The sequence below is a fragment of the Neopsephotus bourkii genome, unplaced genomic scaffold, assembly GCF_033783945.1.
Source record: "Neopsephotus bourkii isolate Nb327-2 ecotype Australia unplaced genomic scaffold, CSIRO-AGI_Nbou_v1 NB_1328, whole genome shotgun sequence".
NCBI classification, from domain to species: domain Eukaryota; kingdom Metazoa; phylum Chordata; class Aves; order Psittaciformes; family Psittacidae; genus Neopsephotus; species Neopsephotus bourkii.
Genome location: NW_026901808.1, coordinates 3,232,500 through 3,259,000, shown reverse-complemented (window position 1 = coordinate 3,259,000; position 26,501 = coordinate 3,232,500). Strand labels below are relative to the sequence as shown.

At 42.3% G+C, this 26,501-nt stretch overlaps 2 protein-coding genes across 5 annotated transcripts; one reads left to right on the top strand and one right to left on the bottom strand.

The window, feature by feature from the left end:
• PMPCB (peptidase, mitochondrial processing subunit beta) lies at positions 1–8,923 on the top strand. 2 transcript variants are annotated; one of them, XM_061366296.1, is made up of 13 exons: positions 1–130; positions 2,122–2,262; positions 2,602–2,688; positions 3,140–3,269; positions 3,651–3,849; positions 4,505–4,584; positions 5,181–5,293; positions 5,826–5,969; positions 6,543–6,703; positions 8,006–8,091; positions 8,171–8,259; positions 8,463–8,538; positions 8,633–8,923. In XM_061366296.1, exons 1-13 carry the CDS (start codon positions 44–46, stop codon positions 8,695–8,697), a joined length of 1,458 nt encoding a protein of 485 aa, XP_061222280.1. In that variant the 5' UTR covers positions 1–43; the 3' UTR covers positions 8,698–8,923. The 2 variants fall into 2 exon arrangements, with proteins under 2 accessions (XP_061222280.1, XP_061222279.1); XM_061366295.1 differs by having other exon boundaries at positions 6,540–6,703.
• Positions 8,875–26,378, bottom strand: DNAJC2 (DnaJ heat shock protein family (Hsp40) member C2). 3 transcript variants are annotated; one of them, XM_061366292.1, is made up of 17 exons: positions 26,195–26,378; positions 25,276–25,466; positions 24,613–24,688; positions 22,380–22,478; positions 20,391–20,532; positions 19,393–19,473; positions 18,565–18,630; positions 16,798–16,889; positions 16,575–16,696; positions 15,326–15,475; positions 14,953–15,041; positions 14,797–14,866; positions 13,043–13,227; positions 11,386–11,486; positions 10,388–10,495; positions 9,542–9,696; positions 8,875–8,995 (listed from the first exon to the last, which is right to left on the bottom strand). In XM_061366292.1, the coding sequence occupies exons 1-17, from the start codon at positions 26,250–26,252 to the stop codon at positions 8,921–8,923; spliced, it is 1,860 nt and encodes a 619-aa protein (XP_061222276.1). In that variant the 5' UTR covers positions 26,253–26,378; the 3' UTR covers positions 8,875–8,920. The 3 variants fall into 3 exon arrangements, with proteins under 3 accessions (XP_061222276.1, XP_061222278.1, XP_061222277.1); XM_061366294.1 differs by having other exon boundaries at positions 25,276–25,377; positions 26,195–26,330; XM_061366293.1 differs by lacking the exon at positions 26,195–26,378 and adding an exon at positions 25,720–25,740.
• Between the last annotated feature and the right edge of the window lie 123 nt (positions 26,379–26,501).

Here is a 26,501-nt window from a genome sequence, read left to right as displayed (position 1 = left end):
CCCACCGGAAGTACACCACTGTCCCGCCCAGCTGCTCACTAAAATGGCTGCGTCTACAGCTGGGTCAGCGGCTCGGCTTTTCCTGCCTTGGTCTGCTCGCCTTCTGCGAGTAGTCGGCTCGGGGCACCGGGTAGGCGGCGAAGCGGGGAAGAGGGGGGTGGACTGCGGAGAGCCCAAGCGCCCCAGTGTTTCCTTACGTTGGTGCTTAGGCCACTGCAGTAGGAGCGGAGGGGATCGGAAGCCGGGAGGCGCGATGCACGCCGGGATTTGTAGTCCCGGCGGCGGGGAACAGAGTGGTGCTGGTGGCGGCCTGCACGGTGCATGGTGGGAGTTGTAGTCTCCGGCTGAGGTGAAGGCTGCGGCCGCTGCTCGGCAGGACACAGGGCTCCTGGAGCCGCAGGCCTCAGGGTTTGCTGCTCGCTCCCCCACGCCGCTGTTACCTCATATCGCCCCCCGTGGTGCTGAGACATAGGAGACTGGCTCGGCGTCTGAGGGGGAGGAACAGCGCGGCGCTGGAACTGGGGCACGATGCCTTCGAGAGGGGCAGCGGCAGCCTCAGCCGCCGGCGCGGGGCTTGGCCTGCTCACCCCAGGGCACTCTACAGACAGTTTACATTCTCCTTCTCTGCTGTTGGTAGATGGAGGCTGCCTGCAGGACTCGATCCTAGAGCTCGCCCAGTCTGTCAGTTTTCCTCGTTCTCCCAGTTTGAAGCCTAAACTTTTCCTTCTGTAAACAGAAGAAGGAGATTTTGTGTTCACAGATTTTTGCCTTCCCTGTAATGCAGTATGGCAGTGAAAATGATCCCTTGCGACAGCCCAGGCTGGGAGCCATTCTGTGGAAGAGGCCTTGGGCGCAGGGGGACAGCAAGTTGTACAGGCCAGCAGTGTCCAGCAGCGGCCTGGGCTGAAGCAGCAGGAACACAACCAGCTGATCAAATAAAGTGACTAGACTGTCCTTGTCGGGCAGTTAGTATATGGCAGATGTTTTTCAGCTCCTCAGCGTAAGGACATTAATGGACTGGACTGTGTTAAGCAGAGATGGTTGCAGGCTGTAGCATGTACTCTATGAGGAGAAGCTGGCATGTCTAGAGAAGGCACAGCTTCAGCTGGACCTACCAGCAACATGACAGAACCCATCAGAAGGTTGTCAGGAAGACAAAACCAGGCTTTTTACAGTGGGGCATGATGGCAGAATGAGAGGCAATGGGCATAAGTTGCAACAGGAGAGGAAAAACTGGATGTATGAAAACACTGTTTTCCTGTGAGACAGTCAGACAGTGGAGCAGGCTGCCCAGGGGGACTGTAGAGTTTCTCACTATCCTGGGGGACTTCAAGCACCCAGCTGCAAAAAGCCCGGAGCAAACAGGTGTGACCCCCCCCAGCTGATCCTGCTTGGACCAGGAGGCTGGACTGGAGACCTCCTGAGGTGAGGTCCCTTCAAGCTTGAATTGAAGTTGAAAATGTCAAACTTGAAACTCAGAATTGAATAATCCTAAAATACTCTGGCCTATTGGTATTCCATGATTAGAGCAAGATTTGGATTTTGTACTTTCACCTTAGGGCAGTCACATGGTGAAGGAACTATTTGTTTATTTGCTATAATAGCATTCTTGGAGTCGCTGATTGCTCAGATTTGGGATACATGCTTAAATTTCTTGATGTTGAAAAGTGCAATAAACCTTTTTTTTTAACCTCCATGTTTTCTACCCCATTGTGATTTAATGTACTTTAACTGCTAGGTGATTGTATAAAAGCTGGCAGTTTCAATATCTGTCTCTGTTCTGAGCAGTGGGTGACTAGTTTGCAGTCCTGAACATAGGCCCTTGGTCTATATCTCCCTTAACTTTAGAAAGCAGGTATCCAAAAGAATTCCAGATACTGATGGATCCGTTCAAGGTCCTGCAGGCTCTTGCTAGTGGAACTGGGAAACAAATGTGGCTCGTGTTGGTGGCTGATGATAGTAACGTGTTTCTGTCAGATCATTTCATTGAAGGGAAGCAGATGCAGTATGCTGCATTTTAGTTATCTTCATGTTTTTCTTCTGAGTCACATTAACGCATCCCTGATGCGAAGTTAGGATGTAACTTAACAATCTGAGTGTGACTGATGCTTTTGCTTACAGTGTGTGCATGTTGGAACAGGCAGGCTCAGAGCTTCCAAACCAGCGACGGAAGTAATCTTAAATGTTCCTGAAACCAGAGTGAGTCCTCTGGAAAATGGCATGCAAGTAGCTTCTGAAGACTCTGGACTCTCAACATGCACAGTAGGTAACTTGTAAAGGGAAGGGTTTTGGGTTTTTTGTAAGAGTTAATGTGTGTTCATTTCATTGTGGAACTAAATTGCATTATTTCAGTGTTTGCAGTAATTGTTCTTAAAACTTAAGCTAGGAAATAGAAGTCTTCAGGCTTTTGTAAATGATTTGTGATTAGATTTTTTGTGAAGATCAAGATCTTACTTGTCTTTAAAAACCTGCTTTGTTTAAGGAAAAAGCTGTTTAAAAATAGGTCTTGAAAATCTAAGTGGAATTCATACCCAAAACCAGCAAAGCTGTATTGTTAGCTAGTAAAATAATTTTTGTTTTCTTTTTCTTTCCCCCGGTGAGGTTGGACTTTGGATTGATGCTGGAAGCAGGTATGAAAATGAGAAGAACAATGGAACTGCTCACTTCCTTGAGCATATGGCTTTCAAGGTAAGTATGAGTATTGATCATGGATTTTTAAATTATTTCTTTAAAGGTCAATGTGAAGAACTTTGCTAGAATTGCATAAATACATTTTCCAAGTCAAGATGGGCGGGGGGGGGAAAGGACAATTTAGATTTTGGTTTCTATTAGAAAATGAAGCTAAAGTCCTAGTTCTGTGTAGCTGATACACAGCTATAAGTCAGTAAGACAAGTCTAATTTAACTCACTTGTAACTTCTTCTTAGCATACACAGAGTCCTGCCTTTTGCCAGCTTTTTATTTTCATTTGGGGGAATAGTAGGATTTATATTTGCCTTTCAGTCTTAAAAAGATTAGTGTGCCAGTTTTCTTTCTGGAAGACTTTTTCTTTCTCCTGACCTTGACTTTCCCGGACAAGAAGGAATGGTGCATAGGTAAATTAAAGGGTCTAGTTTGATTTTCTTATTGTTTTGTTTCAGGGAACAAAAAAGAGGTCTCAGTTAGACCTTGAACTAGAGATTGAGAACATGGGAGCTCATCTGAATGCATATACATCCAGGGAACAAACTGTCTATTACGCAAAGGCTTTCTCAAAAGACTTACCAAGAGGTAACTGCTCTTATTAATCAGAAAAGTAACAAAGAACAAAATGCTTCTCCAGTTCCTGATGAGATGACACAGAGTGGTGCTTTTGCAGCATAACAGTCCTTTCCTTCCTGGGTGACGAGTCCTGTCTTGAACCTCACAGGAGAGTGAGAATGCAGGTTTGGAAAGGAGAGTGCCAGCAGGGAAGTCAACATTTTAAATATTTTTGTCTTTAGGTTCCCAGAAGAAAATACCTCTCAGACTTGTCCCTTCAGAGCAAGCTCTTTGCAGATCTTATTAGCAAATCTCAGGCCACTTGGTTGTTCGGTGGGTTTTACTTGTGGAACCAGAGTTTTCTGGTAGTCTGAAAACATATTTTCCATTCCCATCTCTATTTTCAATTAGCTGTGGAAATCCTTGCTGACATAATTCAGAACAGTACCCTGGGAGAAGCAGAGATTGAGCGTGAGCGAGGAGTTATACTTCGAGAGATGCAAGAGGTTGAAACCAATTTACAAGAAGTTGTCTTTGATTACCTGCATGCTACAGCCTATCAGAAGACAGCCCTAGGACGGACAATTTTAGGACCCACTGAAAACATCAAGTATGTTCAGATTTGTGGCTGTCTTTCATTGTGTGTTGACTTTCATATATTGAAAAGAATCATCTGAAAATGCAGGGAACAGCATTGATTTTCATGTTTACACTGGGAGTTAGATGAAGTTGCACTGGATATTAACTACAAGAAGAATTCCTTTGTTGCCTTAATTCCCCATTATGCAGGTAGCAAGGGTATGTGTCTACTACATGTCTTCATTATTTGCTGTATTTTTCTCCTGTTTGTTAAAAATACATCTGACACAAAATTGGAAATGCTTCTTTTCCCCGTCAGTCAGATGTTATGTACATTACTGTAAACACCGTTGTGTCTGCACTGCTCTTCCACCATTGCTTATAGCAGTGCAGACCAGACCACTAAATGTGCTGTTTGGTGTGAGGTCATTAGTGGGTCCTGTCTCCACCTGCCTGAAGTGTAGTTCTCATTTCTTCTCAAGAAGCTAGAAGAGCTTTGAAAGGCAAAATATATAAAGTTCCTATTTCCTTTTTAGGAACTCACCTTTATTTTAGCTTTCTGTCTCTCTGCTCTGTGCATTGGCAGAACTTACAATTATTTTTGTATTGTATTCTACGCTTTTCTCTCTTTGTACTCTTAATAAATTTTACCGACACAGTAGTGACGTTTTCTTGACTGTTTCTAGGTCCATAAACCGTAATGACTTGGTGGAGTACATAACAACACATTACAAAGGACCCAGAATGGTTCTGGCTGCTGCTGGAGGTTAGTGTGAGATATTCACCCTGGGTCATATGAAACTGTGTTTGAAACGATGCTCTTTAAGTTTCTGGGAACAACATGATGAATTACTGCATTGTTAAGTAGGTCTTGGAAGTTCATTGTTAGCCCTGTGTGGTTTGTGCCTTCATACCCTTTGAACTTTCGTTCCCTTTTCCCCTCAGTAATATTCCAGAAACCTTCCTAAACCAGCCACTAGAAGTGAATGGAGGCCAAAGTCATTCTTCTATGTGGGCAGGAAAAGAGGGGCCTAGAAGTGGTTCATTGTGAAAAGGGGAGTTTTCTCAGGAAAGCTGAGAGAGCAAGAGAGAAATAACATCAAGGCTTGAAACTGGGAGGAAATAGCTTGTGTAATGTTAATAGTGTAGTTTTCAGTAGAAGGCTATTGAAGAGAATTAAGGAGGGTGTTGATGATGATCCTACTCTGTATAACAGGGAGTTGTGAGGAATCTGGAAGTGGGGCGTTAATGTGGGAGAAAATAAATTGCTGCCTTGGTTGAGTCTATAAGCTGCCTGTGCAGCAATTTAAATTAACTGTTTACAAAGTAACACTACAAAGTATGTGAAATGTCTTTGCTCAGGGGTCTCTCACGATGAGCTACTTGATTTAGCAAAGTGCCATTTTGGTAACTTGCCATCTGCTCCAGAAGGAGGACTGCCACCCCTGCCACCTTGTCACTTCACAGGTAGTGAGGTAAGCTGTCAGATGGCTTTTTGAGCTGGTCCTTATATCCTCTGTGAGCACAACTGACACATGCTGTCTGCTGAGGAAAGCTTCTCAGCCACAGGTAAGGCGGATTGAAAGGTTTCTTGCCCCCAGTGAGAGCAGTAGAGTATCCCCTTGCCTGTGGTGTTGGAGCATTTCCACTTGTTAAGAATCACAAATGTAAAGGTTGTATCAGAGAACTGCAGCATCTATGTTCTGTTCCCAGCTCTATTTGGAATCATCAGCTTTCATTGCTGCTGCTAGTTGTAAAGTGGCTTGTAATGCCCTCTTCATGTACATGGCATTAGGTTTGCTATTGGCAAAGTGCTCTAAAACTGCCACAGGGAAGACTAGTTAAGGCTGATGTTGAATGAAAGCTTCATATGCTTTAGTTTTTGGTTCTCTTTGTGCATGATTTATAACCCAGGTGTAATCGAAATGCCTGTCTCCTGATACTGAACTTCTCACATACACTATCATGTACAAATTGCACTACAGCTACTTTGGTGTGTTCCCACAGATCCGTATACGAGATGATAAGATGCCCTTGGCGCACTTGGCGATAGCTGTTGAAGCAGCTGGCTGGTCCCACCCAGATACAATCCCACTAATGGTAGCAAATACTCTGATAGGTAACTGGGATCGTTCCTTTGGAGGAGGCGTGGTGAGTGAATGTGCAAGCACCTTCCTGCTTCTAACAGGGTTGGTGGGCTGGTGAGATCCTCTGACTTGGGAACTGCCACATTCAAACCTGTCAGATGGCATTACTACCTTATGGCTGTTTCTGAAGGCCCTTTTTTGGAATGAAGGAAGGGGAGCCAGTCATAAGACTGAGAAAATTTGTTGCCCAAGATCTAGGAAAATCTTAGGAAGTGATTCTAAACCAGCAAAATAGAGACAACTTGAGGTCTGCCAACCCTTAGGTAAAGTAGGATGTTTCATATCTGCATGTCATCAGAATCAGAGGGTATCAGTAACTGTCCATCTCAAACCTAAGTAGCTTTATGATTTTTTTGCTTAAATCTGGGGTGTTACTTGGAAATGTGAAGGAAAAGAACTCTTGAGATGAAGAGCTAGGAATAAGCCTCATAGCTTCTGCTGCAGCCTGTGACATTACTGCATGTTCTGTCATCATGGAAAGGAAAACGGGAGACTACGGAGGTGACTCCATGGAGGAGGACTATGGAAGCTTTCAGAAAACTTCACAAAATAATCTCTTTTAATTTTGCCTCAGCAGAATTTATCCAGTAAACTTGCTCAGATTGCCTGCCATGGTAACCTGTGTCACAGTTTCCAGTCCTTCAACACCTGCTACACTGACACAGGGTTGTGGGGACTCTATATGGTCTGTGAGCCATCCACTATACAGGACATGGTGCACTTTGTTCAGAGGGAATGGTAAGATAACAACTCTTTCTCTAGAAAGCTTTTTTTCAGGGGACGAATACAATTCTTTAAAAATAGCAATCCTTTAAAGAGAATATTTTTGTTTCTCTGCTGAGGCTTGCCTGTAAAAACAAATGCATCAGACTCTAAACACTGGCACCTAGTGCAGAGTTCCAGCAGCCAATTTCTGGCACCCTCACTTAGAGTGCATAGCTTAAGGTTTGTGTTTGGTTTTCTTTTTCTGCTCTGGAAGAATAAATAGTAACTAGTTAGTGTAGTAGCATTCCTTGTAGAAGAAAATATGGCAGCGATTCGTTTTTGCCTTGCAAATGACAGGAGTTAGGGAACTGTTTCAAACCTTTTAGAATATAGCCAAGTCAGTACACAGTGCCCATGAACTGTGTTTGACAACTGGAAGAGTAAATATTCATGAATAAGACTAATGCACATGCAGTTACCTACCTACACACACGATTAGTTGTACCCATTCTGTAGATGCCACGCCAGGCAATGATGTTACACAGAGCTCTAGTGAGAGAAATCAGGTAAGGCAGGTGAGCTGTTATGTATAGAATTTCCAAACCTGGGATTCTAGAAAATATTAATTCATCTAGAACTTAAATCTATGTGGAAAAGATGTCTGTAGATTCAACTGTAACACTTGAACTGCAGATGTGATTAGAAACGCACATATGTTGTCTAAGAGCACTGATTTAAAGTGGTGATGTTGAAATGAAACTTGAAAATGAGGAGTTTCTGTAACCATACAGATCAGTTTTTGTAGGCCATTATTCTGTGAAATCTCTCTAAACAATTTGTGGAGATAAATGGCATCACTTTAGCTGTCAGTTTCCTGCAGCTTAGCACTGGGGAAGATCTGAACCACTCCTGTGACAAGAGTGTGTTAAAATATCTACTGCATCTCCATGTCCTGATAAAATGTTCTGGCTGCAGTGTGGCGCATCATTGTCTCACCAAGAGCTAGGAAGTAATGGACTGCCTTCTGGGCTAAGTACTTCTAATTGTTTGGCTCCTACTATCGTAGCAACAGCTATTCTCAAGCAAGTACGGACTACACTTGGTTCATGAAATACAGCTCTGCTAGGGAAAACTTGGTCTTGGGTATATTGGTTTGCTTACAAAAAATGCCACTGTTACACTGCTGCTTTGCATCACAGGGCTTGTTTCCATACCATAGCTGTCTAGAGGAAAGTGCCTGGTAGGTGTACAAATGTATGTGCACCACTTTATCACAGGCAATGTGTGCTACAGGTTACTGTTATTTAGTGCCTTTGGATTTAAACTATTTTTCAGGATGAGACTTTGCACAAATGTTACAGAAAATGAAGTTGCTCGAGCAAAGAATCTGCTGAAGACAAATATGCTGCTACAGCTTGATGGTGAGACCTCTTAAAGAGAGCTTTTTGTCCTTAGTGGAGTTGTATACTGATAACTGAAGCGTATTTTCCCCTATTTTAGGGTCCACACCGATCTGTGAAGACATTGGAAGACAAATGCTGTGTTATAAGCGCCGAATCCCAATTCCAGAACTTGAGGCAAGAATTGAAGTAAGTGGCACTCATGTTGCAACTTTTAAAGCAGGCTGCTGAGAAATTCAGTTGCTTCGGGAGCTAACAATACAGAAGTTTGACTGTTTCTGAGTCAGTGTTCAGCTGTTTTTTTGTTGCCTGTCCCCCGGATTATACACAATTAAGATCAGAAACTGTTTTAGATGGGATGGGTAACAAAGATGTCTATTTACCCCTTGTAGGCTATTGATGCCCAGACTATTAGAGAAGTCTGCACAAAGTACATCTATGAAAAACATCCTGCAGTTGCTGCCGTGGGTATGTTATGTGTTTCCCTACCCTCCCATACCCCCCTCCACACCAATCACTATCAGTTTAGCATGTGTCACAGCCAACTTTCTTTAACTTCTAGGTCCGATTGAACAACTTCCAGAGTATAACAAAATCTGCAGTGGCATGCACTGGCTTCAGGAGTAGTGGAAAACGAGAACTTTCAGTGTGTTTGAGCTTAAAAAAAACCCAAATCCACACAGAAAACCCCAACTACACCCCTGTTTAAAGCTTTTGAGTTGAAGAAATGCATTTGAGAAGATTAAATCTGAAGAACGAGCCAGTCCCGTGTATCTGTGTAATTAAGGAAGGAATGAAAACATGTACAGTATTTGCATTTTTATTATAAAACAAAGATTGTCAGTAAGAGTCATTTCTTGACTTTAGTAGCATTCATCACTTGTTCTTGAGCAGCTTTCTTTGCCTTGACCATTTCAACGAGTTCCTGAAGTTTTGGGGAGAAGAAAAAAAGAAGAGAGATCCTTATCTACACATGGAATTTGTTACCACCACTGTTGTTTGAATGCTACATCTATTCAGGTTGAAGCATTCTTGTTCTCAATATAGTGAGGAGTCCAGACAGTTTAATACCTTAAAACAGTTTCTCTTAGAAACAAATTAATGAAAGGTCAATGCTCATCTATGTCTCTGTAGCAGGAACTCAGCTTACAAGAGGCTGGGGATCTGGCATCTACAGGAGCTTGCTGTCGTGTTGTAAGACAGACAGATTTTGTGAGTCAGACTTTCCTTCCCAGCTTCCAGAACCTCTGTTTTCACTGAGGAAAACAGTCCTTGCTGTGCTTTTGGGGTCTGAGTTACCAAAAAACCCCCCAAACCCCATTTCCTCACAAGGCTCCATCTTCTGCCAGTCTGATATTGTCAGATACTCCTTCTGGTAGGGAAGGCAGTAGGGTAGGGAACCCTAGGAACCCAAAGCATTCTAGCAAAACCTGGGCTAATTACACTCCTAGAGGGAGGTGGGGTACCTTACCTTGTATCGTTTCATGCAGTCTTTTTTTGACCGGCCTGGAACAGCTGCTGCTATTTTCTCCCATCTTTCAGGAGTATTTACTGGGTAAGTCTTCAATGCTTGTTCTAAAAGCTTTTGTTCTTCTGTAGTCCAAGGGGATGAATCTAAAGGTGATCCTGTTTTTAAATGCAAAAAATGACAATGAGAAATACGTAAGGAGACTATGAGGTACGCCTAAGAACAACTAGTCTGACTGAAGTGCTGCTGAGTTAAAAACCTGAAAGAACATAAAACACCAAACCACTAAAAATCCCAACCCTGAAACTGAATGAACAAGTAGCCCTTAGAATCTTTAAACAAAGCATGGAGAAGTTCAAACATCTTTCATTGTCACCTGGGTGTTAACTTGCTGTAGCTGCCCTGTGAAGCTATAGTGCTGGAGCAGCAGTGTAGCTTTTCCTTTTGTGTTTCAGTACTCAGGAAACACAGCCTTCTGCAAGTGTCTGGAAAAGGTGATGGGAGGCATTTGGGGTTTAACAGGAGACCAAAGCTGTACGACAATCCTGTATCTCAAGTGCATCCCCTCAGGCCTACTTTTACCTGGAAAGGTAGCACTCTCTGAGGAACAGATGGTCTCAGCATCAGACTTGACCTGCTGCTTCACCAGGAAGCATTTCAGACTGGTACTCTTTAGTTAACTGTGACTTGTACTGTGTGTACCAGCAACCCTCAAATCCAATTACAGAGCCTGGATCACTTACTTTCTACATATGTTTGTTTATAAGTAAGTCTTAAGAAGTTCTGGATTACATTCTAAGAGGCACAGGGGAGACAGCTCTGGAAGAAGGGCTCCTTTTTCACCTTTACCTTCAAATCGTTCCGAGGGGGCAGCACTGTCCATCTGAGGCACCACACCATGCTCTTTCTTAAATTTGTCAAATGCTTTCTTGTTGATATCATCTTTCTGATGAGGGTCTATGAGCAACAGACATTGAACAGTGATCATTGCAATGAAGTTAAAACCAGGTGTAACGATAAAAACATTGTCTAGCAGATTATTAGTTTACAATAACCACATCATCAAATACCCCCCATTCCTGCTTCCTTTAAAATGATGGTAAATAGAGTAGTAGATTAAAAAACAATCTTTCAGGGTCAAGTAAACTCTGCTCAAAGTGTCAGGCTTTCCAGCCCCCTATCCTGCTCAGATGAATACTTCCTCCATGTAAACTTAAGCCTGAACCTGCTACTTCAATGAGATCAAGAGGGATCATTCTCTCAAATAAGGGCTGTGGCACAAAACTTGTATATTACTCAGAGCACAAGCATGTTGGAGATGTAGGAACACTCAAAAGTCCAGGTCCTCCTTGTGCAGGGATGTGGTTTGGAACATTTGGAAAATAGGGTTTTTTGCTTCTATAGTGGGATGTTTTGGTTTTTCTTGAGAACTTATTCCAGAGCTGTCTAGGCTCCATTTACCACATTAATGCAGGTGTCTTAACTCTGGTACTGGATCCCATTCATCTTTTTAAAGTATCTCTATAGCTTCCTCAGTTCCATTTATTCTAGATGCCTTCCTTTGTAGGGAGCTTTCCCACAGGCCCATCTGCTTCTCTCTGAGTGCAGAAGAGCCTTGGCAATGCGTGTGGCCTACATGCCTGTGCATCAAGCTTAAGAGAATTCCTGAGAGTCAGTCATGAGGTGGTGATTTACACAACATTAGGCTAAAAATGCTGAATCACATAAGTGCTATTCTTTTGGGAATATAGAGAGGATTTTCTCATAACAGAAACAATGCAGTTCAAAGCTAAGCTGTACAGAAGCATGCAGGCCATCTCATTACAGAAATAAGGTTATACAGATACCAAGCTTTTGGAGGCTCTTGGCTTTATTGATGACATCTTTTGCTGTTCGTTTCATTCCAGTAGTGGAGTGCAAGTTCATGTAATTGGCAATAACTTCCCACCTAAAGCAAGAACAGAAAGGGTCAACCAGTGCATCACATAATAGCTTATCTTCATACAAACTACAGTCAAACTCCTGTACATATTTAAATTGACTCCGAAGTTTATTCATACTTAAATACCTATAAACTCTAATGGTAATTATTCTGGAAAGCTTTCACTCACTAAATGCAGATGTTACCCTTAAGAATTCAGTCAGCTTGGGTGAATGTTTTAGCTTCTGATACAGAAAAAGCATGGATAGAATGCTCAGCTGTTGATTTCCAGAATTCCCTTAACACCTCTGACATTAAATACTGCAGGCTGCACTGAAAGGGCTGAGAAGTTACTAGCCCTGTGTGCACCATCCCTCAGCAGAATACCTAAACATCAGATAAAAGGCCTTCAAAAGGAGAGAGCTGGAACAGCCTTAGTCCCACAATTATTCCTAGTGCATTCTTAGGAAATGGAAGAGAATATTTACACATGATCATACAGGAGGATCACACAATCATAGAATAGTTAGGGTTGGAAAGGACCTTAAGATCATCAAGTTCCAACCCCCTGCCATGGGAAGGGACACCTCACACTAAACCATCTCACCCAAGGCTCTGTCCAGCCCAGCCTTAAACACCGCCAGGGATGGAGCATTCACAACTTCTCTGGGCAGCCCATTCCAGTGCCTCACCACCCTAACAGTAAAGAACTTCTTCCTTATATCCAATCTAAACTTCCCCTATTTAAGTTTGAACGCGTTACCCCTTGTCCTGTTACTACAGTCCCTAATGAAGAGTCCCTCCCCAGTATCATCATAGGCCCCCTATCATATCTAGGCATGTGTTCTCACTGAGTACTCAATTGCTGAGCTGCAGTGCAAAACCAGGTACTGGTATCACTTCCACAAAGATTAGGACAGCTTCTTTCTTTTTCTAAAAGTAAGCATCCAAATCTTGTAATGGAGGCTTCAAATCCTTGAATCCTAAGTGGAAGAAGGCATTCCATTCCTGGGAAAGAATGGGATTTTAAGGCATGCTCCTGTTTTGATGCTTACTAGTGAACTGATTGCAGTGCTGCTTTCCATGTATCCCAGCCTTTTCCTTTTACCCTGGCTCTACCTTGGAGACAGCTGTCCCATTTAACTTGTATCTCTGGCTGTTCTCCTCCAACTCCATAGAGCAGAAACCAGCCTTGCATTCATTGTGGAGCTACTGGAAGTAACTTACTTGTATTACTACCTTCATGATGCTCACTTCTTCTGTTTTGTTCTCTGCTTTACTGACTGGAGCCTATCCTATAGTAAGCCCTGTATAAACATACACTTTGGTACAATCTTACTGATGGACTGAGGCCCAAGACTCGGGAGAGACAAGATACTAGGCTGAGGTAATGCCAGTAACATGTAGAGCATGGTAGTAAGAGAAAACAAACCACGGGCTGCTCAACAGTCAAGAGAAAGGAAGAAGTTTAGGGAATCCTTATACTGACATCATACTTAGGATGGTCGGAGAACAAGTTGTATTATACTTGTTACTTAACGTAAATGGTTAGTAGGACTTTCAACACCAAATCTGAGAAGTACCTTGAATTAGTCCCTGCTGGGAAGAGGTTCACAGCTTTAATTAACAACTGTAAATCATCTTCTGGCCAATTTTTGCTTCCCCCTCCACCACCAGTGGTTGACTTTTCTGAACTCTTTGTTGCTTGGCGCATCCGAGCTTCTGCCTCTTCTTTCTCTCGCCTTATTTGTTCATTTATTTCTTCTATCTGAAGAATTGTAAACAAGCACAATTTATTTATTTATTGTTATATTTTACAGTGATAAAAACCCCTCTGGAATTGCTTTGAGTCTTTGAATTTTGCTTAGTTTCTGTTCTGTACATTACACACAAGAAAAAAGAGCAGCTTCTCTGCTCCAATATTATTTCCATACATCCCATGCATAAATTTGGCCATCCCAGATTAGGAGCTATAGCAGGAATCCATCACAGGTTCACTAGGGGATTACATGAAAACTCTCGGGATTAAGGCAGAACTTCTAAAGCTAGAATGAATTTACAGGCTAACACCTGATTTAAAGGGACAGATCCAGAACAGTATTAAGAACCTAAAGCAACTAGCGAGGGCAGTTCAACATCCCGGTTGAATATACCAATTCCCAAATCTTCAACCTGACTGCTGCCTAAGCCTGGTTATGCCAGAAATTCTCAGTTACTATGGCTGTGCTAAGTTGGCATTAACTGCAACAACCCAGATTTTAGTAACTAAGTGCTTACTCAGGGTTACATGTACTTTGTTAGGAAGCAATTCAGCAGAACTTATGTTATCCATTGCACATCTCTGTGAACTGAAATCACACCCTGAGACTGTGGGTGATGTATCTTTAATGTATCTGCTTCCGAGTATGCCCAGTCCAGCCTTGGCAATACTAAAAGCCTGTGCACTTATGCCTGTGGCAGGATGCTCAAAATGGGTTTCTTGCTATCTCTTAATAAAATCTTCCTGGCAAAAGGAAAGTTTTATTAATAAGAATTATCTGTCAGGTAAAAGTGGAACAGTTTTAAAAGAGAGACTGAAAGGTGACTGTGTCATGTTTGGAACACTCCCTGGAGACTGAGAATCAGGTTCAGGTCCCTGAATTTAGTTGTCTGATAAGTAACCCTGACCCTGGGATGGGGACAGATCATCCTCCCACCAGGAAAGAAAGTTCACAGGTGTGAATCCAAAGCAGATGAGAGAAAGCATCTTATTTTTTGTGCAGGATGTAGGTTCAGTCTTATTAGTCCATACCACTTTTTCCTGATGGAAAATTTAAGCACATCCTTGCTGAGTTTTTAAATCTTGATTGCAAATGCCTTGCTTTTCCCATATTTTAGTATCCCCCAACTTGTCTTTCCAGTGCCTACAGCCTGCAGCAGTCCTTTTGTGAATCTAAAATCCCCAGGTCACGGGTATCAGACTAAGACTTTTCTTGAGTAACAGAATAGGTTAAGACTGCCCTCCTTCCCCCCTCTAGGTAACTGCTACCCATTGCTGGTAAAATTAAGTTCCCCCACTGTTCCTGTATATTGTACAAATGGTAGCTTGTGTGTCTCTTACTGATTGAAAATGTGTATTTTTCCCTCAGCTGGCTGTGGTTATTTCACCAGCCGTGAAGTATGTAGCACTATGTAAAATGGCACAGAGATCAAGTCTGCCTGGAGACCATTAAACTCAGGTCTTGGTGTTTAACAGGCAGGATTCCATGCAGCCACGTTGTATCTCACTTCATTCAGTCACGTAGATGTCCCAAATGGAATTACTCTGTTATTTTGATTTGACACTCAGCATAATTACCTGTTTTACTACAGCCGCCTTTCCTCCTTCCCTTGTTGTGGATGTAAGTGCTTCATTCAAGCATTGCAGACTAAAAATAAATTATTAAGTTACAATGGATAGCTAGGAGAAAGATGGGTATCAAAATGAGCAGGAATCAGCAGCAGGGAGACTCACCTTGCTAGCTCAAGACGATCACAAAGCTTTTCCACCTCCTCCATCATTTTAACACAATCTGCCTCATTATCAGAAAAGTAATTCCAGTTCTGGAAGCAGAAATACATGTTCTACAAAGTTCTTGAACTTTATTGTCCTGTTCCTTCAGACAAAGGCTTAACACACAGCATTCTTCAGCCACTGCTGTGTTTGGACCTATTTGGTCAGCTTCACTCATATGATAAGTACGTGTTTTAATATTTTGATTTTTAGTAAACCCACTTTCCATACCCATCTCCAGGCATAAGTACAAGCATGTGATAGGGTATGATCCAAGCAAATACAATAATTTCATTAATGTAACCTGTATTTCACTATAATAATATTTAAATACCTTGCACGTTGTTCTGAGTTTTTGCCTTTCTTTCTTGATGGCTTTTTTCTGTATCTCTTTTTCCTTTTTTGCTACTAATGCCTGTTGCCTAAATTCTTCTTCCTCCTTTTCTTTTGCTAAGCGTGCAGCTTCTAATTCTGCTTGTCTTTGCTGCAAAAGGGAAAAAAACAAAGAAACCTCAACAGAGTCACAATGTTATAGGGACATTCAGTCATTCAATATGAAAATGTGCTGTTTCTGGGGTATGTTTAGGTTTTGGGCTTTTTTTTTTTTTTATTTATGTGTGTTTTAGCATCCATTATTTAATGTTTGGTTTTCAAGACTTGAGGGAGGTGGTGAAACACGTAACAATTGGCATTAATTCAAATACTCACTTTGAGGACCCCTGGTTGATAAATCGTGACTTCCTTTACAATGAAGATATAAAGCTGTGTAAAATTTCCTATGCCTGCCCCAAGAGTACAAGTTGGGAACACTGCAGTGTTCCAACATTTCTGCTGCATTATTATTAACATAATTATCTTGCAGTTCTCCAGTATTGTCTTTTAAGTCACTTTTTAGCACCTTACAGTTCCCTTTCATTCCTGATACTGCTTTCAGAGTCATCTTTCCCAAACTGTTAATATTAATCAAGTATCATAGAATGGTTTGGGTTGGAAAGGACCTTAAAGCTCGTCCAGTTCTAACCCCCCTGCCATGGGCAGGGACACCTTCCACTAGACCAGGATGCTCAAGGCTCTGTCCAACCTGGCCTTGAACACTGTCAGGGATGGGGCAGCCACAGCTTTTCTGGGCACCCTGTGCCAGTGCCTCACCACCCTCACAGGGAAGAGCTCCCTCCTTATTCCAAATCTGAATCTATGCTCTTTCAGTTATGTTACCTCAGTGTTTCATACCAACCACCCATTCACAGACCATATGCACAAAGCGAGCTGCTGTATCCATTTTATGGAAAAGGAAAGCAGGCCATGGAACTTAATGACTGCTTCTAAACCAGAGGAAGTGTATGCAACAACAGAAGCCAATTTCAGCAGTTTATTTTTGTTTTGGATGTGTGCTGCTTGTTTTCATCTCATTCTCAAAAGGCTCTCAGTCTTGCTCTGCCTGTTGCACAGGGATCACAGAAAACACATCTTTAAACCCCAGTATCATTTTAACAGTAGCCTTCTGACACATCTGGAAGCTGATGCCGTGGATCAGGTGTGAATGAATGAGTTTTTTTTCAACCCAAATAAACTATTTAACTTACTTTTTCTTTTGCCTCCTGTTCTTTTCGTTTTGCTTCTACCTTTGCTTTCTTCTCGGCTTCTTTCTTTGCTTTTTCTTCCTCCTTAAATTTCTTTATCCTGGGATCACAGCTGTATGCATTGTCTGGCAGAAGAAAAGACGCATCACGTACAAAAGAAAACCAGGAGATTTGCACTGTTAGTTCACAAATCTCTCTTTAAAAACCCAGCAGTTTATATGCTCACCAACAAGTGTCCTAATTCTGTTCATTTCTTCTTTTTTTCTCAGTGCTCTGGCAGCTCTGTTTTGCTTTTCAATCCACCTTCTTTCATCTCGACTAAAAAACGAAAGCAGAATTAGTTCAGTGCTAATACCCTACAGCGCCACTCTGCTAGATACACATCAACAAACCTTTTAGAGTTTCCCCACACAGATACTCTTCTCTGAATACTTCAGAAAATGAAGTTCCAGACCCCAAGCTCATATCAAAAGCCAGTAAGTGTTTACAGCATTCCATAAATCTGACAAAACAAGCTGCTTATCTGTCATCACAAGGCATGAAATCATGGACTTTCATGCAATCCACTTGTTGACCAAACATTAAACCCAGGCAAAACAACTGAAATGCTAGCATACACTTTAATTAAAGGGCAGCAATATAATCAGTGTCAATTATCTCCATTTCAGAGAACACAGGTCATGCCAAGTAAACCCATCTGCACAGAAAGAACACCTTCTATGAAGTACTGTAACACCCCAGTAAAACCATGTCCAGTTCACTCCAATAAAACACAACTTAGGTTAAATAGATTAACACTTGGGTGGCTACACCTGAAAGTATTTGTCAGTGCTGTCAAGGAAGAGACAAATTTCTAGCAGGGGTCTGTATCCTCATCCACACAAGCAAATGCATAACAATATACCTCAGAACAAAGAGAACAATCCCCATAACACAGCAGGAGACTACTACAGTGTTTAAGACACAAACATCACCTTTGGCAAGAAGGGCTAACAAGAATCATGGCCATCTGAACAGAAGCTGAAACATAGTTCTAAGTACAGCAGAGTATGTACCACTTGTCTAAACCCTTCTAAAAAGGACACTAAGGACTGAAATAAGCACAAAAAAGAGCTGTGCAAAAGACCCTTCCAATGAGAAGCCTTGAGATCAATCTATAATTTACCAAAAATACAAGTGATGTGGAACTGGTTACAGTGCCTTCACAGAGTCTTCACAGGAGAGAGTACACTGGGTTCAGAGAGGCAGGAAAAGGCATAAGAGCAGAGCAACAAGTGCCTAGTGACAGCCTAAATATGGCTGTTTCTAGCCACAAAGCAAGCTAACCACTGCATTTAACTACAAAACTGATTCCTGTTCAAACTTGGAAGCAGAGGTTCATACAATGCAGGCTATGGTTATACAAGGATGACTAAGTGAAAGGTTGTGTCCCATGAAATTTGTGTTAAGACTGAACGATTTGCTGCTCTAACTTGAACATTCTGTGTTTATAACTGTAGGAAGGATAAAAATAGAATGCATTTTCCAACAGCTACATGGGCTGAGTAATTCAACAACGATCACTACATCAACAAATTCAGGGTTCAATTAACACTGAGGCATCAGAACTAATCTCCCTCAATTCTAGAAAGTATCACTTGTCTCAATACAGCTTAATAAATAGTTGGAGACAAATGATGCATGCTTACTCATCCATTCTGTTCTGGCTTGTGTTTGCAACTTGCTGTGACTGCAAGTCTAAACTTAGACAAACACACATTTCAAAGCACCTCAGAACCACCTCTGTAATGCACACAAGAACTACCTCAGTCGCACAAGTAAGACAAAGAGAAGCCCACAGTCAGTCCAGTTAAAATCCATGACTGACTACTGAACTAGGAGACTGGAATTCTTAGTTCGGCTACCTCTCCTCCTATGACTTCTCTGATAGGAAGTTGGAAAATCTTGCTGTATCAATCTCACTTTCCCATCAAATTTCTTTTTAGTTACATACCATTCTGCTTTTTCTTTTTCCTCTTCATCTAAATAGGAAAACTCTCTCCAGGAATCAAAATTATACCTAAAGTAAATTAGAAGAGAATATAAAAAGTGAAATAAGAAAAAGCCAAAACTATTACAGATAATCTACCTTTTTTTACTATTAGGTTTTTGTAGGCAATTACACTGTTATTTATAATACCTAATTTACAATTACACTGTATGTACAAGTACACTGTGTGTACGGTATGTACACAGTGATTCCACTGTGTTAAGTCAAAACGCAAGATGCTATTGAAAGTAATGATTCACATCTGTCAGCACTGTAAAACAGACTGCATTTTAGGATGGATCAGTCTTATCAATTCTAAATGCCTACAGTGCAGTTGTCTAAGTTCCCATTATAGGCAGTGGAGATGCAGTGCAGACTGTAGAGCTCAGAAATTAATCTTTATATAAGCGTCTATATTTAACAGGTAAGTCAAGCCATAACCTATATTGTTTTATTGGACTAGACAGACCTCCTTAACTAGGGGAACTTAAATGCCTAGTAGATACCTCCACTAAAAACAAAAGTTAGGTGAGATGAAATCCTCTGCTAGGCTGTGGGTCAATGTGGTTCACAGCCGTTGTGGTCAGAGAACCATCAGAAGCTCCTGCTGTAACTGAATTCACAACATGGATGTATTAGCCCAGAGAAAAGACGGCTCAGTTTGTGGAAGGCACCAACAGCTGTGAAGTAATTTCGTATCATTACTAGGTCAGAACAGATACTGCCGACAACCTACATGTGAAAGGGGCTGCAAGATCTTGAATGCTGTGAATAGAGTATTGGCTAACTTACCAAAATGAATAGAATGCATCTACCTCTTCAAATGAAGAGTTCATGTCCCCCAGTTTAGGAACATTTTTCTTGTTTGACCACCTGAAAATAAATGGATATTTTCAAGAAATAATATGTATAACCTGACTTCATAATATGGCATGTTAAGTATGGAATCAAAACACCAAATCAGAGGCTTCCTCCACCAACACAGAGGGGCACCGGCAAAGAAGAGAACAGGAGAGAGTTCCTTCTACACATCCTTCAGACTGGGCCTTTTTTGTGGAGCTCTCCCAGAACAGCAAAATCCTCCTGACTTTGGTGGGCCTACAAGGAGACCTGATGGAGCACAAGCTGTCCTATAAGCATCAGTTCTCCAAGCACATTCTCCTGGTAGAGGAGCTTAAAGAACGTGGCCAAATGTGCTGTGAATAACTTGGCTCTGTAGTAGGCTACAGGAAGTTTTCCACGCATTCTAATGGAGCACAAGGGAATAAAGCATGCTCTGCCTCCATTCCATTTTTTCCCTACAAAGAGTGAAATCTTCCACAGACTCAGATTTGTTATTCCATGACATAGCATCCATTTCCAAGCAGAGAAGGGAAAAACCCATCTGCCAACCACAGACCCAGGTCTGAATCTCTGGAATACTTGATAGAAGACTCAATAATGATAATAATCAGAATGTGTTGTAAAGTGCCTCACATGATAAACTATTTTTTTCCCCATACAGGTAAAAGGCAAAATAAACTTCTATTGCAACAGCCTTAATACAAAGTTAATGAGCAAGCAGGAATCAAATGCAGAAAGAAAAAAGTCACATTAAGAGAGAACCACCAAATACTGACAGTTACATAATTAAATGATAGAGAATGCACTATTTTACTTGTATCCCCTTTCTAGCAAATTAATGCATCTCCCAGCATCCCTTAAAATCACACCTGCTAGGAACACAGTGCCAGAAGAGTTTGCAAATGCCAGTCCTCCAGCAACAGCAGAGGCAGTCTGACAGAGCTTACCGGGCGTTTCTCTCAAAAACTGGTGAAAAAACTTCAAAGAAGTTTTCTTTTGCTTCACTTTTGGAAGGTACAGAGTTATCAAAAGTAGGGTCTATGCTGTTAAATGCTCGTCGTTTCACAGGATCAGATAATATTTCATAAGCTGAAAAAAAGTTACCAGGCATAAAACGTGAGACTGAGGCAAGTGTTCCCCACCACATGGGAATGTTACAGAAAAGGCTGTAAATGATTAAAAAGATGCTCTCAGATCTGTGTTTGATCTCTCATTCTGTACAGCTCAGTATTCAATTATTTTAGTGACACTAAAAAGCACTGCTGTCAATTCCTGGTAAACTAAGCAGGAGGAGAATGTTTATGAAACACAACACATTTAACCACTAAGATGTACAAAGCATATATTTAGAACAATTTTGTGGCAGTAAATTCGGTTCAGGCACTGGGAGTGTGGGCATGACATCTTAGGCTTTTATCCTACACCAGATCCTTGTAGCTAAATTGACAAAACATTACTAAGACAGGCACAGAGTAACAGCAGTCCTTGAGTTAATACGATGTGAGAACTGGCAAGAATAGAAGCCCATTCATTAGAACTCTTCCAGCTCATGATAAAGTTATACTGAGACTTGGAAAGAGTATAAATCACCACACAGATACTAGCCAGAACATGCACAGACTCCCAGTTCTCCTGTTCTTAAAGTTGGGGAGCATCACAATACTGAATCTTACATCCTGGCAATCACACACATTGTAGCTTCAGTAACCTCTTGTTTTTTCTCCAGGATGTGTGGAGTTACTTTGTCAGTTCTACAATGCCCACTGTTTTTTTTTTTCAGTAAACTGAAAAATCGAAGGAATCAAATTAATTTTGTGATCATTCATGGGCTTCCCAGGCTGCATCCCTGGACAAAGAACAGTGCATCTAGAAGGTGGCATCTAGAAGCTGATAAGCCGAAGGAAACGTTGCTGCTCTGTGTTTGTGCAAATGGATCTTGCTGCACATGTCGCTGCAAAGGAAGGAATGCAAGGGACTACAAATAAGCTGCTGTCTGCCAGCCTTAGCTTCCCCTCGGGGAAGGGACTTCGCTCTGTTAATACTCTAGATGACCACAGTTATCTTCTACATTGCAAGCTAGGAGCTTCAGTAACCCTCATACCATGTTCCTGATGCAAGAAATTCTGTGTGCATCCATTGGCTCCTCTTCCACTTAAGAGATGTCCCTTCCACACAGATCCAAAACTGTATTCCCACATACAGTGCTGGAGGAACAGAATATCTCCCACTCATTCCTTTGTCAAACCCAGCCCTGAATACCACCTACATACTACTACTGCCTTTCAAGCTTCTTCATTCCACTACGACTTAGTGCTATTTTGGACACCCCTTCCCTGCTACAGCCAAGCTCCAAAGCATTTCTATACATGTTCAGTCACACACCTAGAACACTCCCTGTGGTTTTGGAATCAGCCAGCAGTAGTGTTCTAGGTCACTGCAGGTAAGAAGGGAAATGTTATTTGACTGAGTTCACTTGGTCATCTGTGGGCAAAAAAGAGCAGCTGAAGAAACAGATACCCTAGATCAAATCAACAGACGCTCTGTTGACAGAGTAAGTGCATTAGAATTCAGTTTTTCCAATTGCTGTTGGTGGCTCAGGCGAATCTCTCCATAGCACAGCAGCTTATCCCAGGTAGTACTACCTCTAGTAGTTCACATGTCATGCGCAGCTACAAACGTTCACACTTTGTCACCCAGTGGCACAGTAGACAAACATCTGTCAGTTACATCCCCATACTGTTCCTCCCCAAAGGAAAGTTATATTAATGTGATCTCTATTATATTAGATAGATATGTCTATGTATTAACTAGTAAAAGAACTTCTCTGGTTTTTTACTAACTGACAATTCTTTAAAAGCCTAATAAAGCACTACGAATACATTTCAGATTATCAATTAGATTGATAGTGAATCTAATAAAAGAGATCAATTGCTTACCTTTAGTTATGCATGTAAAATAATCATTATCACCTTCTCCTATCTGTTCCCCTGCAGCTTTTCGTTTGTCTGGATGATGTTTCAACACCATGGATTTATCTATGAAATAGATGCATTACATTTAGAAACATTTCATCATCATTAACAGTTTATTTCTCACAAACTACAAAGTAATAGAGGAATTCCAACTGATATTTCCCTAATTAGATACTTTAAAAACCCAAAACAACCAAAGCCAAAAAACAACCCCCCAAAAATATAAGGATGAAAACAGATGAGTTAACAAATGTTCTTTCACAGAATCATAGAACTAATTTAACAATATTGTCAGAATTTAAATTATCGCATCTTTGCTGGGACACAAAATAACCATAACTCAGGAACCTGTGCAATCATACTGAAAAAAAAAATTAATGTAATTTTAGTTATTTCTAATTAAAAGCAAAGTTGTTCAGATAAAATAAAAATTATATTCTATCCCTTTACTCAAGTTCTGAGCACAGTCCAAGATGAAACTTAGCAAGGGAACTACAGCCATGTGCCAGTGAAGACTGCTGCACTTAATGTGGATAACACACATGGGACTTTGTGGTCAAGTTCTCTCCTTACGCCTAAATCCTAAGATATAATTAGCACATACAAAGTATCTACTTGAAGTTGCTACCAAGGTTGTCTTAGCGTTTAAAAAGTAAAACCAGATTTTAGACTGAATTCTTAGACAAAAGGTTTAGCCATATTTTCATACAACGTAAAACATACCTTGTTGGCTTGCTATAAAATACGAGAGAGAAGATATTACGCAAGTAGTTAGAGCAACCTGCCTTTTGAGAAACAAATTGGAATCATTCTCAAAAGTAGGAAAGCACAGTATGTACTGGTGAGAAAGACTCACATCTCTATACCCCCATGTAAAAACAGAGTGCTGTTAGGATCCTAAAGAGACATGCCCCAGTTCTTGCTTGAAAAGATTATCAAGACCACTAATCACCACCAGACCAGGTGCTCTGTGCTCCACAGTGGTGCTGTTAAGCAACATGTAAATAAGGCAACATTATTTACAGAATCGTAGAATGGTTTGGGTTGGAAAGGACCTTAAGATCATCCAGTTCCAACCCCACTGCCATGAGCAGGGACGCCTCACACTAGACCATGTCGCCCAAGGCTCTGACCAGCCTGGCCTTGAACACTGCCAGGGATGAAGCATTCACAACTTCGTCGGGCAACCCATTCCAGTGCCTCACCACCCTAACAGTAAAGAACTTCTTCCTATATCTAACCAGAACCTCCCCTGTTTTAAGTTTAAACCCATTACCCCTTGTCCTATCGCTACAGTCCCTAATGAAGAGTCCCTCCCCAGCATTCCTACAGGCCCCCTTCAGATACTGAAAGGCTGCTACGAGGTCTCCACACAGCTTCTCTTCTCCAGGCTGAATGGCCCAACTTTCTCAGCCTGTCTTCACATGGGAGGTGCTCGAGCCCCCTTATCATCCTCATGGCTCTCCTCTGGACTTGCTTCAACTGCACCATGCCCTTCTTATATTGTTCTTATTTTCTGTGCAAGTTGGTAATTTGCTAATTTCCACCCATTTTTATTTGTGAGCATCTGTGGTTTCACTGGGACAGTTACTCTACTCACAAACAGAACAGTTGTAAAGGCGGTTGTTTTCAAGATCAACTCATAAAAACCATCAGCTTATTTCATAATACTATTTCATAAAGGCTACTGAACAACCTTCAGAGTACTTTTAAACCTTCCTCCACTAGATACTTGCACCCTTCTTGCAAAGTCAACTCTTAGCCACATTGCTTTCTAGAGAGAAAGATTCTGAAGCTCAACATGTTGTTCCTTCACATGCAAGTACCACAAAATGCCCCCAGTCACCTGCATCCACTTCAGAACTATGAGCTAGCCATTGTTATGGGGCTCCAAGGTACCAACCTACTGAAACACGTAAGACAGGGCTAGCTGTAATTCTCTGCCTCTCCCTGAGCCTGACTGCAGACTCAGAAATACAGAAACAGTTACAGCGTCAAGGCTTTTGATGAAAAAAGGCAAGAAAGCAGAGATGTGAACTCAGTGAAAATGTTTAATTCCCTAGACTTAGAGCTGTGATGGGAATTTAGAAGGCTGGCAAGCAACAGAAATCAGAGACAGCATTTTTAGGCCTGTGAGGCAGTAAAAAGCCTGTTCATGGAAAACAATTTTGTACATCTGAAAAGAAAAGGTACTTACGTGCTGCTTTGATTTGTTTTTGAGTAGCCCTGTAGCGTATATTGCCTAGCCCAAGAACTGCATAATGGTCTTGATTCTGAGGGAAAGAAAGAACCAAACGAATCCTTAATAAATATCACCTAAAAAGCTACAACACACACAGACAACCAGTTCCCCCCGTCTTTTAACAGCAGGAAGCACATTTCTTCTCTCAATAAATATTAGAAAAAGGCTGTAGGAACAAATAGTGTAAATACCATAATTACTGAATAACAAAACATGAATCAATTAAGCCAGTACTGCATAAAATCAAGTAGTTTAATCTAAATTGGATTAAGGCACTGAGTCTGAGAAAGTTCGATTACTGGAACATTGAATTGCTGTCTTTAATATTAAAGAGTGCTGACATAACTCCAGAATAGGGGAGGCTGTAACAGGGAGAAGAGACACCTTCACTGCTCACAGGTAGTGAAATGAAAAGCAACAGTTCAAGACTAAGATCTGATGCATGCTTGAGCTTACCCTCATCAACCAGTTATGTATGGGAAATACAAACATTAAGGAACACAAACCTGTGGGGTGGGAGGAGGGGAGGAAGATGATCATTAACAGCTGGGAATGGCAGACAACTGACAGGAGATTTGCAGCAAACATAATTAACATTAATATGCATCAACTCAATACCTTCCAGTCCTTTGGATCAAGGGTTTTTAACATAGGAAACTCTTCAAGCTGCAATTCTTCATCCCCTGATTCTTCAGAAAGTTCCTTCTCATCTTCTAGCTCCTGGAAAGAGGCAGAAACATTTATGTTTCTCCTCTTAATAAACGCTTCAAACCATCTTCCCACCGGTTCCACTTGACAGAGTACTGATGCTATAAGCAAAAACATAAAAGTAACTTCACCTTCTGCGGTTTACTTTTTAATCTTTGTCAAATTAAACCCCACCAAAGCCCATAAAAGCACTGAATCACACGAGGCCACAAACTGGCACGTCTTCTATTTCCCTCACACGCACCAGTGTTGTAAAGGCTGCAAGCACCGGAACGCGGTCCCTATCAGGCGGTACCTTCCAAACACTTCAATGTGCTCTCAGATCTTGAAAGGTGCTTTCTTAAAGGAACGCACACGTTAAATGTTATTCAGTCTCTTCCTTGCTCTAGTAACAGAGGCGATAACCACGGCAGGGGCACTAGGTTTGGACTGATCTCCGCCTTCCCGCTCCCCCTGCACAGGCCCCTCCCTCTGGCAGCCAAGGCAGACTTGTTGCTCACACACCGACTCGGATCGAGCACCGAGGCACACGCAACGAGGACAGAGTTGAAGTGAAATAAACAGGAAAGTTCCTCAGAAGCAGGATATTTTCCGCCCCTGGCCCCGGGCAGCGGCTCCAGGGACGGGCTTCCCCCTGAACACGCACTCGTTCAAGCGGGAGGAGCCCCGGTCCCGATAGGAGCAACCCTGCACGCCGGCGGGACGGGCGGCAGCGGGACACCCCGACACCGCCGCCCGGTCCCCTGCCGTCGTGCCGCATCCGCCGGCCGCGGCACCAGCTACAGCCCCGCGCTCACGCCCGGGCCGCTCCGGCCTCCCGTGTACCTACCGGCCGAAAGTGCCCGGGTGACGGCCGTGACCTGCCCCTCCTGCGCCCCCCGCAGCATGGCGGCGAAGGCGGCCGAGCGGCCGCAGCGAACCTCGGGCCTGGGCGCGGGACGCCGCAAGCCTCGCCTCGCCGGTTGCCAGGAGCCGGCGCATGGAGGCGCCTGGAGAGCGCTTCCGGGGCGGCAGCGGCGTGCGGCGGGATAAGCGGCCCGGCCCCCTCCCTTTTTCCTTCTGCCTCCTTCCCACCGCCTCTTGGCAGAGACACCGGCGGCAGCCCAGGCCGGGGTCCGCGGTGCGGGTTCAACCTG

Excerpts from the sequence above, each read along its gene's own strand:
- PMPCB (XM_061366295.1), top strand. The coding sequence starts at position 44 with ATGGCTGCGTCTACAGCTGGGTCAGCGGCTCGGCTTTTCCTGCCTTGG. Across the intron at positions 5,294-5,825 it reads GTCACTTCACAGGTAGTGAG|ATCCGTATACGAGATGATAA; the intron begins GTAAGCTGTCAG and ends GTGTTCCCACAG. Across the intron at positions 5,970-6,539 it reads GTTCCTTTGGAGGAGGCGTG|CAGAATTTATCCAGTAAACT; the intron begins GTGAGTGAATGT and ends ATTTTGCCTCAG.
- DNAJC2 (XM_061366292.1), bottom strand. The coding sequence starts at position 26,252 with ATGCTGCGGGGGGCGCAGGAGGGGCAGGTCACGGCCGTCACCCGGGCA. Across the intron at positions 15,476-16,574 it reads AACAGGAGGCAAAAGAAAAA|CAAAGACAAGCAGAATTAGA; the intron begins GTAAGTTAAATA and ends TCCCTTTTGCAG. Across the intron at positions 14,867-14,952 it reads GATCGTCTTGAGCTAGCAAG|TCTGCAATGCTTGAATGAAG; the intron begins GTGAGTCTCCCT and ends ATTTATTTTTAG.